Source organism: Carassius gibelio, chromosome A6 (assembly GCF_023724105.1).
Source record: "Carassius gibelio isolate Cgi1373 ecotype wild population from Czech Republic chromosome A6, carGib1.2-hapl.c, whole genome shotgun sequence".
NCBI lineage: Eukaryota > Metazoa > Chordata > Actinopteri > Cypriniformes > Cyprinidae > Carassius > Carassius gibelio.
The window spans coordinates 5,991,987-6,006,872 of record NC_068376.1 but is presented as its reverse complement, the minus strand read 5'-3'; the positions used below and the strand labels follow the sequence as shown (position 1 = coordinate 6,006,872).

The window sequence follows — 14,886 nt, the reverse complement described above, 5'->3', positions numbered from 1 at the left end:
TTAAGTAGGTGGTTAATAAATGAAATTATAAGATCATTGGGACAATGATCAGTGGTGGGGGCGGTGAATGTAATGGCTACAAACACTATAGTATTTATGGTAGTCCTGTTTGGTAGGGTGAGTACGGTAGTTTCTAGCCTAGGTGTCCTTTATGAATGGGATTGCATTAACTTTGGAGTAATGTCAGGCGCAGGCTGATTGCCATATGGGTGGTGGTGATTTCTTTCTTGGAGACTGCAATGATGGTTTGTGCCAGCTTCGGAAAACAGTTGTCGTAGCTGTTGTTAGGTATGTGACAATGTTGGATGTAAGACTTTTTAACAGTGTGATATTTTGTATAATCATTTGCATTTAAATGTTTTGTGCAGATGGCAATGATGGTTTGTGCAGAGTTGGAAAACGCTTGTCTAGCTGGTACTAGGTATGTGATGTATATGGTTGAAGTGTATGTTTGTTTTATATTGTGCTGTATTGGAATGTGTATTCATGTTATTTGATGTATGGTGTTTTTTTTTAAATGATTTTGAAATGTTTTAGCACAATAAGGAGGGTGTCTTTCTGGCTCTGTGTTAGGAGCTGGCCTGTGTCAATGTTTTGAATTACTGTTTTTGTCTGGTGTAAAGTATTGCACATTTACACCCTTATTGTTGAACCCTTATGGTATAAACTGGCTTCCAGCCAAGCCTATTTGTTTTTTAGAACATTTGACGAGTTGTTAATAAATTTTGGTTACTTGGATGATTTGATTGGAGAAATTTATTGTTTGACATTGATAGGCTTTACATTATGAATCCTACTACAACTAAGGTTTAGGTCATGAATATTAATTTAGCAATGCGAAGTTACTTGGTAAACTACCTGAGGCGTTCATAATATTCATAAATCAAGCAAACTGTCTAATTAATATTAATGAGCGCACCCTGTACGTCATTCTAGACATAATTGTCCAGCCCACTGCAGTTTAAAGCGCTTGACAGTTGCGCTGTGTTGTATAGACATAACCGTAAACATAATCATTTTCTTTGGTCACGGATTTCATTTTCCTTTAAAGCGTAATATATTTGATGACAATTATGGTAGTACTGTTTGAAACGTTTAGTAAGTTTACTTTATCTTCACTGGAGTTCTTAATTAAACTTCACTTTGCAAAGCTATTTCCACCAGCTCTCTAGACGTGATAGTCAAGCTTAACTCTAGCTGACTACGATATACATTTTACGTTGTTTTTTGTTTTGTTTGTTTGATTGCGCTAAAGGAAAGTCGAACCGCTTACACTGCTTGATCATACGGCTGAAGAAAATAATAGCTGAAAACATGGCAAAATGGGAGTTCACAATGGTAAGTCGCTTACTTGATTAAGGCTGTTTTCATCAATGACTTGAACAATTATTAAACAATTCTGTTTAATATTAGTTTAAAAAGTTGAATGACTAGAGAGCATGTAACTTTGTATCATCAGATCTGGAAGCGAGATTTTTTTGTTGCAGTGTGTCTCGCGCCGCACTAGTGTTTCTCTTCACTTTAATGATAGAGAAAATACATTAGCCTATATCCTGTTCTTTCTTTTCCGGACATCTCATACTGTCATAAAGCTCAATGTTTTTACAATTCGACGTGTGGTGGCTTTAGGAAAGCGTTTGTGTCATATGTCCTGACTCCTGCGTGCTCAGGGTAGGGTGCGGTGCGCTTCAGTTTTCCCTCAGGAGTCTCACAATAAAAACGATTTTGTGTTTGTTCAGAGAACCACCTGGAGATTGAATATGTTTACAGTGTCCCGTTTCACAGCTGACCTGTCATAGTTTCAGCTTTCCCTTCCCCCATATTGCTCTGTGTTTGGTTTCATGGCACAGTTTTGGCTTGGAACGCTCTGTTTTGCTTGACTGGAGTTTCTAGGAAGAATGCCCTGGTGATTTTCGCAGCAACTGATTTGTTAGAGGAAAAGACTGTCCTTGGTTTACTTGGAAGCGCAATCCTTTCCAAATGGTGTGGTTTGCATATTATGTAGCCTAAATTCTGTGATATCCATTGAGCTTTTAGAAGAGAGCAGTGATTCTTGAGGCTTAGAACAAAACAGTGCACATCAGTGATTGACAGATTACATATTTTACATGTCACACGTGTATTTATTTAATATTCTTAATTTAAAAAAAGTGTTGGAGTTGAGGTAAAGGAAAAATATCGTTTTATTTATATTATAAGTGTTTGTATAATAATACAAAATACTTTTTTCTTAGTTAATATAAGTTAATATAACGGAGTATTCAAAAGTTTGGAGTCAGTGAGTTTTTGTTATGTTTAAAGATGTTTTTTGTACTCAAGGATCAAGAATTCAGTACAACTGCAATGTGGTTAAATGTTATTACAGTTTATAACAACTGCTGTATATTCTAATACTGTATATTTTAAATAGTACATTATTCCTGTGATGCAAAGCTGAATTTTCAGCATTATTAATCCAGTTTACAGTGCCACATGGTCCTTCAGAAAGCATTCTAATATGCTGATTTGGTGCCCAATAAATATTTATTATTATCAATCCTGTAATTGTGTTATTTAATATTTGGAGTGTCTATTTACACTAAGTGCAAATAGCCCACCTTGTTGATAGAGGTTATATACAGCTTCGCCCACCAACGTGGGATTCGGCTGGTCAAAATTACAAAAACAGTTAACAAACATCATCTTCAGTGGTGCAGTGGTCTCATTTTGACGCGATCGACCCGGGTTTGAATCCGCCTTTTGGCGAACTTTTTCTCCCTTTTCAAATTTCAAATCACATCAGAAAAGCATTTATTTTCAATGAAATGTTTTTTTTTTAAGTACCGGGTAGGGTTAGGATAGGTGTAGGGTGGGCTTTATTGTCCCAATAAGGTGGCATTCATTCAATAATTTGAATTAAAATTACAATTTACACTCAATAAGTTATTATTGCATACTGTTTTATAATGCACTTCAATACTGAGGTGCAGATAGTTGCCACTATGTGCAAAAAGTTGTATAAATAGCAGAAAATCCTGTTATTTTAACATAGTGTAAATAGAATCTATAGCTGTTTCCACTTAGTATAAATATCATATCATTAAAACATGCTGCTATTTGTACTTAGTGTAAATAGCCTCTATCACTATTTACACACATACACACAAAAACAGACCTCAAGTTTCTGAATCGTTATTTGAAACTTTATTTATATATATATATATATATATATATATATATATATATATATATATATATATATATATATATATATTTTTTTTTTTTTTTTTTTTATGTGAATTATTACGTTATGTTATGAGGAATGGTGATTTTATAACTATTTATCTTTTCTTAGTTTAAAAACAATCAAGTAAACTTTATTTTTAAACATTCTAGGACATCCCGTGTTCAAGAATCAGTAATAGATGACACTATTATGCTAAAATGCCCTCAAGCTACTTGTTATGAGCTGAGATCTAATATTGGTCATATCTGAATAAGTCAACAACAGCTCAACAACACGACTGGGTTTTCCCTGATAGAGAAAAGACTGGACTTAATTTACTCCAGTGTGTTACACAGTCTGTCTTTGTTTAAAATCATCAGGGTTTTTTTTATTCGCCCACAGCTGTTATTCATCGTGGGTATGATATTTGCTATGCAAATAATCATGGCTTCATTTTACCACCAAAGAGGATTTTTGTAAATTAAGTACTGAGTATTTTTGGTGTCAGCTAGTTACTGTTTTCCACCATGAAAGACCTTAAATTATTTATATTCTTTCCTTAAAATGAAAATTAAAAGTCGTCTTGTGTGGGAATTATTAAACAGCGGCGTTATTATTTTTTGGACTGTAAAAATGTTTGGAGTATTTGCGTATAACATGATTTGAACTCTGTATTGTAGATGATTTTGTTGAAAAAGCAAGAAAGTAAATGTTATGTACAATGTATTGTCTTCTTAAGCCAGTGGAGATAAATGTATTCACTCCTCCTAAATTATAATTTGGATAACAATTTGCCTGTATTTTGCAAAGAACTCCTGTTTTGTATATTTCTTCCTGGACAAGCGAAATGTTAGGTCAGTGCATTGCAGGTATTGTTGTTGTTGTTTTTTTGGAAGTGAATACTTCCAGAAAGGTTCAGTGGAGTTCACTGCAGAAGCCAGATCCACTGCAAGTCCACTGCCTTTCTGCAATTTATGTTTTTCTAAAATCTCTGCGGTAAAATCAGCACTGCAAAATAGAATTTTTATGGCACTGTGCTGCAATAGGCATCACATCAAGCTTTACAGTAGGTTAAATATGTGCATATTTTTCCATTAGTCAGCTCCAGATTCAGCATGCATAGCCTGATGATGTATTTGTCTAGGACCCGGTGCAGGAGTGGGGAGAGGAGGTGGAAGACAGTGCCATTTATGGGGTCACTCTTCACCGAGAACCCATCCAGCCTCCACCTGATGCCGCTGAGAGCTCTTCTGCCTTCAGCTTCATGCAGTATCGCACACTGAAGGTCCGCAGGCTTAAAGCAGCCAGTCTGGAGCGTCTTGTCACAGAATTGGTGAACCCGGAGTGCCCTGACCCAGACTACATGCAAATCTTTCTCTCCACCTACAGAGCCTTTACCTGCACAAATGCTCTCATAGAGCTCCTGTTTCAAAGGTTAGCACATATGCTCAGTTGGTGTTAATTGAATTGCTGTCTCAGAGGGTTATAGAGTCATTGTTAGATTTAGTTATGTTTTAAAGTAAACTAATACTTGTATTCAGCAAGGATGCAGAAAATTGATCAAAAGTGTCAGTAAAGACATTTCAAAAGACATTTCTAATGTTACAAAAGATTTCTAGCTAATAAAAAAAAATTAATTCAACTTTGTTTTACAGGAATAAATTGTTTAAAAATATTTTAAGTTGTATTATTCTAAATATTTAAATTGCAATAATCTTTTACAATATGAAAATTTTAACTGTATTTTTATCAAATAAATGCAGCCTTGGTGAGCATATATATATATATATATATATATATATATATATATATATATATATATATATATATATATATATATACTATAATTTATGAGTATAAGTCTACCCCAAAAAAATTATTATAAAATAACAATTTAATTGTTTACGCTTCTTAAGTTTACATCAGCTTGGGCTATCATGCTTCAATAAGAACCAAAAAGTATTCCACTTGTGTTCCATCTAATACAATTACAATTGTGAGGAATTACCCAAATCTTTTAATATAATAACTGTATATAGTCATGTTTTTTATTGTGCGTCAGTGAGAGTTATATGGGCTGTTTCCAAAACCTGAATAGAGGAAGGTACCTCTGATTATAATGTTTCCATTACATTCCATCATACCTTCATTTGGTGATATACCACAAACATGTGCCTTATCTGTTGGTGAAAGGAATAAAAATGACACATTGTGTCATGTCTTAGCACATTACACATGATGCTATGTACATTGCAGGCCTGTTTCCTTTGGAGGTACCTTCGTAAAGTCATTGATTTCCATTTCAGACACAGCTATCTCACATGTATTTAAATATGAGGAGAGCCCAAGTTTCTAAATTCAGTATGAGGCAGAGTATATCCCAGTGAAATCTCTTATTCCTATGGAATTATGTGCATTATCATATTATGCAAATCAGTGAGGCAGTGGAATGGAGGAGAACACCACCCACTGTATAACAGGTTTCACTTGACTTGTCTCACGCCACAGGAGCTTTTGGTGAGAGGCCATTGTGTTTTGTTTAAGCATAAATAAAGTTAATAGGCCTTGAAAGATCACTTGTTACACATTTGTGTCAGAAATTGTTACAATGTTCATAAGAAGTTTTAGGAATGCTTTGAATATTCAATGAAGACTTATATGTTTGTCTCTGTAGAGAGGACTTTGTCACCAATCTGGACAACAGTGTCTGTTTAAGGAGGTGAGCTGAATTCACATGTTTAGGAATGTCCTGGAATATGTGATTCTGATTGGTCAGTTGTCATATTCTGTGGTCAAATATTGTTTTATAATGAACTTTAAATTGAAACTGGTTGTCCAGTGCAATCGTTATCTATTATTAGTAAAGTGAAACTGGTTATTCATCTTGATTATTCATTCTAATTCCAAGAGCTTCAATAATTACTACAAAACAATGCGCGCGCGTGTGTGTGTGTGTGTGTGCAGTTCTCTGCCCTGTCTGATCCGGCTGTGGTTAGATGAGTATCAAGAAGACCTTCGGGACTCTCCAGATCACCAGGCTCTTCGGCTGCTCTGTGTTCATCTGCGTCATCGCCTTTGTTTCAGACGTCTGGTTCATCAAGCCGATGCTCTTCTCCGAAAATTTCAGACTGAAGGCAAGTCTTAAAATATTGCTAATTTAGCTTTAATGCACACGCACCAAAAGACAACGATGCTAAATAACAGACGAACACACAGGTACATCAGCAGAAGCCAGCACAGCTGCTGTAGAGAATCAGGAAACTGAGGACACCAAGGACAGACAGGACATAGAAGAGACGAGGGATGTATTGGGCTTCCCTGCACAAGACATTGCTGAGCAGCTCACGCTATTAGATGCTGTAGGTGTCAAGATTGAAATACTGAAGCTGGTTTTTATTTATTTGGCTTTTACTAATGTGCTTTCATTACTTTGTCAGGACCTCTTTGTCAAAGTGGTTCCATTTCACTGCCTCGGCTCTATTTGGTCTCAAAGGGACAAGAAAGAGAATCGTAATCTTGCACCCACGGTTCGTGCCACCATTGGCCAGTTTAATGCCGTCACTAACTGTGTTATCAGCTCTCTGCTGTGCCCTCCTTCCACATCCCCTCACAGTTCCCCATCCTGCACCCGCAGTGGCCCTACACACAGGGCAAAGGTTATTGAGAAGTGGATCTCTGTAGCTCAGGTGTGTATAAGGCCCGAAACATACTATAAGCAAGTATGTGAATACTAATTTGATTCTGAGCAAATTAAGATAATAAAAATAAGTTTATGTCTAACTACTTAATCAGTTTTAATGGCACAGATGTTTAAATAGGTCCGTATCACTTTGTGTTGGTACATATTTGATCCAGTGTAAATTTGTGAAGTTAATATTTTCTTTGCTCTTCTTAAGCCCAAGGCATAATGTTTTTTTTTTTTATTATTATTTATGCTGATTTGTTTTTTTATAATTATTATTTGGATTACAGGAGTGCCATCAGTTGAGAAACTTCTCCTCTCTGAGAGCCATCTTGTCTGCTCTTCAGTCCAATGCCGTTTACCGGCTGAAGAAAACCTGGGCAGCAGTCAGCAGGTAGTGTTTTCTGACATGAAAAAGTTTGCTAAACCTGTAGTGCAGTGATAAGTCCACAGATTAAATTTGCACAACACATGGTATTAAATTTAAATGGATAATATATGTAATTTCAGGGAGAGTATGGCTGCCTTCGATCTCCTGTGCGACACATTTCCTGATGAGAACTGTGTGCTGGTCAATCGAGAGATCCTTGTAGAAGTATGTTTCACAGATTTGCCTGCATGTTTTAAACCTGTTGTCTAAAATTTGACATGTACACTTTTTATTCAAGTTTGGGGTCAGTAAGAGTTTTTAATGTTTTTGATAGAAGTCTCTTATGCTCACTATAAGGTTGCATTTATGTAATCAAAAAATACAGTAGGATTGGGAAATATTATTACAATTCATAATGTTGTTGATTTGAATATTTTTCAAAATGTAATTTAGTAAATGTTATAATGCAATGATATTTTATTCACGATTCTATGCTTTAATATAGAGTTCAAAAGAAAAGCATTTATCTGAAATAGAAACAATGCAACTTTGTAACATTATAAATGTCTTTACTATCACTTTTGATCCAGTTAAGACTTCCTTGCTGAATAAAAGTATTTTTCTTTAAAACAAAATCCATCAATATCTAGCACTTTGTTCTGCAATGTGCAGACAGGTGCCTCTGTTAACACTTTTACGTTGTGTGTAAAAGCTGAAAGCAGTGTTGAATCTCTGATATGATCATTACATCATTTCATCCCATGGCTGCTTTAATGTCCTTTTTACGATCTTAAAAGACACTGCCAGGCAACATTCAATATTTTCCACACCCTATTTCACTTTAGCTCGCATACAAAGAGTAAATCAGTAGGGCTGAGGTTAAAAAATGAATCATCTTGTTGGCAAGGAAACCAGTATAGAGGCACAACACTCACAACAATATTCTGCAGTGTTTAGTATCCAGTGTACAACAACTAAACATTCATTGTTTGTATCTGTGCTGGCTCATAATAGTCTCTCTCACTCCTTTTTTTTTTTTACCTCAATCTGTATCATGATTTTTTTCTTAAGTGGTTTATGTAAATGCTTCTCTAGGCATGTTGTTTCAGTGTATCTAATACTCTGTATTCAATCATATGTTTATCTAAATCAGTTTCACTGTTTGCATTTTAGTTGCCAAATGTCATGTTATCTATTTTTGGGATTGATTCAGGAAGGAAACCAGGCAGCGGATGTAGACACTCACACCGCTTCTAAGTCTCCCAGACTCAGTCCTACATCCAAGCACATGGTAAGATTCACTAGTATTTTTCATGATAGCAAGGCCTTGCTAAAAGTAGTACGTTTGTCTTAACGCTGTTGTCATAAGTTGGTTTTAAAAATATTATTAAGCTGTTGTTTCTGAATATAACTGCCCTTTTTGGGAAGTATGCATCTTGCACAGGCTCATTTGCTTGCTGGTCTAGATTGACTCTAGTAATTTAATTTTCCATATGGAAATCTGACTAAATCTGAATCTGCTAGCTCATTTATTAAAAGACCCAAAAGGGTATTACCATAATGCTAAATGACACAGTATGACAGAGTTGCTTGTATCACCAGTAAAGATGCGTCAACACAATGTTCCTCTAACTGAGATATTTCTGCTCAGCCTAAATCACTTTAAGCTTTTTTTGGAAAAGATGTGTGTACTTAAAAGAGGAAGCTTTTAACTGAAGTATGTGTGTGGATTCTGTGTTTGCTGAAATATATTTCTGTTCAGAAGTCAGTAAAAACATTTTTAAAGAAATAAATACGTTACTTTACACTAAATACTAACATATGAGACGAAACATTCATAAATCTTGACCGTCCCCAAACTGTTACAGTATTTTTGCCTGACAAGTGTGTTTTTCTGACAGACCCCCTCCAGTGGTGAGGTGCCGTACCTGGGAACTTATCTGACCGTTCTCACCATGTTGGACACAGCACTAAGTGATAATGTAGAGGTTAGATTTTATTTTTTACCTTAGTTCATGTCATATATATAGTAGTTTTTTTCATTGACGTTTCTTTGTTTAAATGATAAACTCTATTCTTTGTGCTCACAGGGGGGTCTCATCAACTTTGAGAAGCGCAGAAAAGTAAGTACAATCACTTTAGCCTTTATATTGTTTCAATGAAAGGAAGCTCACTAGGATTTATACCAAATGCTACTGTGTCAAGAGTGCTGATGTGTGTTTCTCCATTCTGCGTTCAGGAGTTTGAGATTCTGTCTCAGATCAGGCAGATGCAAGCGTCATGTGCTCAGTACAATCTCCAATCACATCCTCGCATCATTTCCTGGATCAGCAGCAGCATACCTCTCTCTGATCAGAAGAGGTGAGGCTCCTCTTGCACTTTTTGAAGATTATATTCGGTTTGATCAATTTCCTGCTTACAATGTTGGTTGAGATGAAAAGAAATGACTTTGAATTCATGGCAGTAGTACTTTGGGTACTTCAGAAGATCGGCATCTCAGATATTAAGATACCAACTGATATTTTTTCTGTCTTCCTCATTAGCTATGAGTTGTCAAGAGATCTGGAGCCACCAGTTGACCCTTGTCCCAGCTCTCCCAACCCCTGGAGCCACCGGCTCATCACCAAGAAACTGACCTCGTGAGTGTTGTTTTGAGATGCTGTTTTGAATCATTTTGTGGTCCCAGACTATTCTAATAGCATTTTGCTTGTTTTTCTGTGACATATGTTTCTCCTCTGCTCACTGCAGATTGCTGTCTGGCAGTGAGAACGTCTCAAAGAAGACTTTTGCTGATCAGATCAGTGTATCATCCTCTGGCTCCAGTGGCTCAGAGATGGAAGATCTCAGCAGCCCCAACCTCTCACCACTTAGATACAAAGTACAGGTGACAAAACTGCAGACCAGAGCTGCAGACTTTTTTGTTATTTACTACTTCATATAATATTATATGCTACAACATGTTGCTCTTTTAAGGTTAGGCTGACCATCGAATAAAGTATTTATTCAAATTAATTATGATATGTTGAATCCATCAGCAGAACATAATGACATATATTTGCTGAGAAATTCATATCTGCATTGGCCAATAAGTTTTCATTTGTTTGTGACTTGTTTGTTTGTCTTAATCGTGCAGTCCCAACGTAGTTCATGTTTGCACTGTCAACACAGAGCTTCAGTTATGTTGTCAGAACACAGTGTATTAAATAACAATTCCACCTGTTTATGATGTTTTATATTCCATACATCATTTACCAAAGTATTTATCGCTTGCGATCTGTGTTGCTGAACACCTATAAAAATAAATATACTTAAGAAAGATTAAGCTATCTGATACACTTCATATGGTCAGTTGCCACTTAAATTATATATGAAAAACCTGTGCTATGCTCTTAACAGACTTCTCACAGATAATTAGGTTTGTGTAAGGTAAATAGTCTTTTTCCATTCCTTCATTCACAGTCACCATCTGTATCCTGTCAGGACACCTCAGTAGACACGCCCACTTCCTCCCTGACTCCGCCCAGCTCTTTTCAAAGCTGCGTACAGCCGGATCTGTCTGCCCTGAACCCCGACAGCCCCTCCCCTTCTTCATCTGCATCATCTTCATCATCCTCTCCTTCTCTCAAACATCCCATGTACAACAAGCAGGTTGCCGATTCTTGTATCGTCAGAGTCAGTGTGGAACTTGGCAACAACGGAAACGTTTATAAAAGTATTTTGGTAAGTTGGCTTAAATATTTGGTGTTCATGCTTCATTTATTGTTTCATTTTACATCTTTCTAGTGGCAATGAGTCTGTGGCTTTCTACTCAGTTGTCAACCCCACCAAATCTAAAGTCTTGAAACTTCATCATCTCTTTATTTTTAGATAACCAGTCAGGACAAGACAGCTCAAGTGATTCAGAGAGCTCTGGAGAAACACAACTTGGAGGAGATGAACTGCCAAGATTTTAGTCTCACACAAGTGGTTTCTAATGACAAAGGTGAGCTTCTTGATTCTGTGTATGACCTGATTTCAAGTGTTATTTTAGTATAATTTATATACTGTTCAATTTTTCATTAGTAATTTAAATTAGCTATTATTTTTGTTATTTTGTTATGCCTTTGAAATTTGTATTAGTTTTTAATATATATAATATATAAGTATTAGTAATTTTAATACTTCAACTTCACTTTATTTCACTTAATTAGTAACAATTTTCATTTGTTTTTTATAAGTTATATATATATACTGTGTATAAATTGTAATTTTTTTATTTAGCTTTATTTAAATGAACAACATATTTATTTATTTATTTAATGATAATACTCATTTTAGATGTTTAGGTGTAAGCACAAAGTTTTTATTATCATGAGATAAATAAGTTCAGTGTGTCAAAGTTTTTGACTTAAGTATCGCATATGCTTTTAAAACTAATGTATTAAGCATGGTCACTGTCATTTTTTTTATCAGAGTTGCTGATCCCAGACAAAGCCAACGTGTTCTATGCCATGTGCACCACTGCCAACTTTGACTTTGTGCTTCGCCAGCGGCACAAAAATCTCTGCAGAGCTCCTGGATCATCCTGGAGTCCTGGAGCAGTTCTGAGGTCCCGCAAGTAACAGCACCATGATGACCACTCACAACATGGTGGCATAATACAGAAAAACTTGTTTTCAAAGTCAACAAAGACTATATAACCACATGGACATCTGTGATGTGCTGGTGACTATTGGATGTCGAAGCTCTGATAAATATAAAAACAGCCTGATGGATGCATCATTGAGCTCCGACATACACTGGAGTCATCATTTCTGACATCATCTCATCCAGTAATGTGTTACTGACTAATAGCAAGGAAACCATAGCGGAGGAAGAATGCCTCAGAGGTTTTGAAATGAAGACCTAGGGAAGTTGCAATAAATGGCCACATCTACTGCCAATTCATTCAGAGGTTTTGCTTTGAAAGAAGAGGTCACACACGTGATATACCTGAGTTTTACTGAGGAACATTTGTTTGTATTTGAATGAACACATTTGTTTAAAATATGACCTACAAATACAAGTTTATATGTAGCTAATATTCAGTGATAGGTAAAAAGTGAATTTAGTTTTAATATTTAAAAAAAGTTCACATTATTTTAATTGCAACATGTAATGTTTTGATGCATTTTAGTTGGAGTATTTAATTTAACTTGTATGTGCACATTTATCTTGTGTAGTTGTTTTTTTGTCTCTTTGTGTTTTTCCTTTCAGTTCTTCCTTTTAATTTTTAGCTGTATTTATGTGTAATAATCTGAAAGCTCTTTCTCCTCTAAAACTTTAAGACTTTTTTTTTTTCAAGTTGAAAATGTTTTCTAGTAGTGTCAAATAAAGTAACTCATCCATATTGGATATCTTGTTACTTTCTGAGCAAATGCAATTCTGAGAACTGAGCAGTGGGTGCAACAGATAAATCTCACTCTCAGTTGTATATGTTTTGTGAAAGTTAAAGTAAGTTAGTTGCTGAAGTATGTGAAATGTAAGTGCTTGGTGTGCATGAAACGGTTTTCTGATAAATAGTGTTGCAATTGTAGTGTCTTGGAAGCTACGGTAAGTGTTTTTTGCCAAATGGAAGGAGCCTGTATCAGCATTAAAGGCACTCTTTTGCTGTTTGCACAGAAAGCAACAATTCCTGACTGAAATGTGTGTCTGTCTTCGTTTCATTAAAAAGTTAACTTGGCACTTACAGTTGTCTGCTTTGCATTCTTTGATTTAAAATAGGACTTTTTTCTCTTTTTTTGTGATTACTTAAAATGTTTCCATTGTGGTTTATATTTATAGTCATAGGGATTATACAAGTTAAAACTACATTTCAGAAGTTCTATTTGCTATCGTTTATATATATATATATATATATATATATATATATATATTTCAAATAGAAATACGGTCTTTAAATGTATCTAATGCTATCTTTATAATGCTTAAATATGAAACTCTAAATGAAGAAGCTTGACATTATGAATGGAAATATATATATGTTTATATATAAAATAACATGTCATCACAGTGGCAAAGTATAAGGCTATTCTGATGCTGAATTGAACACAAGCAAAGCAGCACCAGCAGCCTTTGACAAAAAACAGAGCTGATGTGGTCATATCTGCTGTATTTTAAAGGCCCTTATGTGGATTTTTTTTTTTTTATTATTATTATTATTTTTTTTTTTTTTTATTTTTTTACATATACAAATTAAACAAAATGAACATTCCTATTCTACCGTCTACCGCCAGATGGCGCACCCGCCCATTTATTGTACATTGACTTGATGGTTCGGCGTTCAGCTGCGAGCACGTCTTTCTACTTGCTCAGATGGATCCAGTTACTTCTGCTTGTACTAATAACTTACCGTTATTTAAAACTAATTGACACTCTAGTGGTTAATGTTTGGGCGTCATTCAGTATTTTCATGTCCAGCAATAGTAACGTTACACAGTCGGCCTTTTCAGGTGCTATCTGTTGGTAGCGTACGTTAGGTCAGAATGGACGAACTTCTACTGTTTGTGATTACAGTTGTTTTTTACTTTAAAAATATATCTGATGAAGGATTTAATATATATGTGTATTCAAGTCTCATTGCAAACAGTTAACCTGTTTATCCAGTAGAGGGTAGCAGAGTTTCGTTCATAGATGTAGTACACTCATTTATTTCATATTTTCTGGCATCATATCGGTCTGGCGTACATTTTACCTCATGACTACTTCCTAAATAAACTACATTAACTATTTCAAAAGTGTAACTCTGTTAAATGAGACTTAAAATTAGAAAATAAAATTTTCCATGAGACACATACGTAGGCTTCGTCAAATTAAACATTTTGCTCAGTCTTAAAAATTAAGGTTTTAAAAAAAGTCATCAATATAGGCCTATGACATATTTCTAATATTTGAATCAGCAGGCTCCACACTCACCTGTATACATCTTAATTATTTTTTCTAATTTATTATATAAAAAAAGCACATGGGAGCACAAAAAATAGATATTTAGCAAGATTTTCCATACAAAGAAAGCGATGATGACCAAAGACAATAAAAGTCCAAAAATAATGAAATCATCTCGAATTGTTCACTATATTCCAAGTCTTATGAAGTCATTAGTATTAGCTGTAGCTATTAAATCTCATTCAGATGATTTCAGATTTATAAACACAGCTGGACTGAGTCACAGTGGTCAACTAACCGATTAGTCATCCAGCAACCAAGCTTGTTTACTAGTTTATCTGCATCTTTTTCTTACTTTTAGTTTTATATATATTTCTTTGGTTTTACTCTTTGAAATATTTTTAGTTAAGTATTTGTTTTTCAGGTTTCATTGCAGGTTAAATGACAGCCACTGTTTTGTTAGTGTATGTGTGTGTGTGTGTGTGTGTGTGTGTATATATATATATATATATATATATATATATATATATATATATATATACACACACACACACACACACACACACACACACACACACACACACACACACACACATATATATATATATATATATATATATATATATATATATATATATAAGGCAGAAGGCAAAAGGACCAACAAGTGCTAAGCATCTCTCGGGGAACTCCTTCAAGACTGTTGGAAGACCATTTCAGGTGACTACC

At 35.0% G+C, this 14,886-nt stretch overlaps 1 protein-coding gene across 1 annotated transcript; it reads left to right on the top strand.

Moving 5' to 3' along the window:
• The first annotated feature begins 884 nt into the window (after positions 1 to 884).
• rgl3a (ral guanine nucleotide dissociation stimulator-like 3a) lies at positions 885 to 12,964 on the top strand. Its single transcript, XM_052600530.1, has 17 exons — positions 885 to 1,338; positions 4,350 to 4,639; positions 5,880 to 5,924; positions 6,170 to 6,339; positions 6,422 to 6,564; positions 6,643 to 6,891; positions 7,178 to 7,281; positions 7,398 to 7,482; positions 8,471 to 8,548; positions 9,159 to 9,245; positions 9,348 to 9,380; positions 9,497 to 9,618; positions 9,801 to 9,896; positions 10,006 to 10,141; positions 10,717 to 10,977; positions 11,125 to 11,239; positions 11,710 to 12,964. The coding sequence occupies exons 1-17, from the start codon at positions 1,315 to 1,317 to the stop codon at positions 11,856 to 11,858; spliced, it is 2,187 nt and encodes a 728-aa protein (XP_052456490.1). The 5' UTR covers positions 885 to 1,314; the 3' UTR covers positions 11,859 to 12,964.
• The last annotated feature ends 1,922 nt before the right edge of the window (positions 12,965 to 14,886 follow it).

What these genes read in the sequence shown, in the direction of transcription:
- rgl3a (XM_052600530.1), top strand. Translation starts at nt 1,315, where the DNA reads ATGGCAAAATGGGAGTTCACAATG. An exon ending in ATCGAGAGATCCTTGTAGAA is followed by an intron (nt 7,483 to 8,470) that starts GTATGTTTCACA and finishes GGATTGATTCAG; the next exon opens with GAAGGAAACCAGGCAGCGGA. An exon ending in ATCACCAAGAAACTGACCTC is followed by an intron (nt 9,897 to 10,005) that starts GTGAGTGTTGTT and finishes TGCTCACTGCAG; the next exon opens with ATTGCTGTCTGGCAGTGAGA.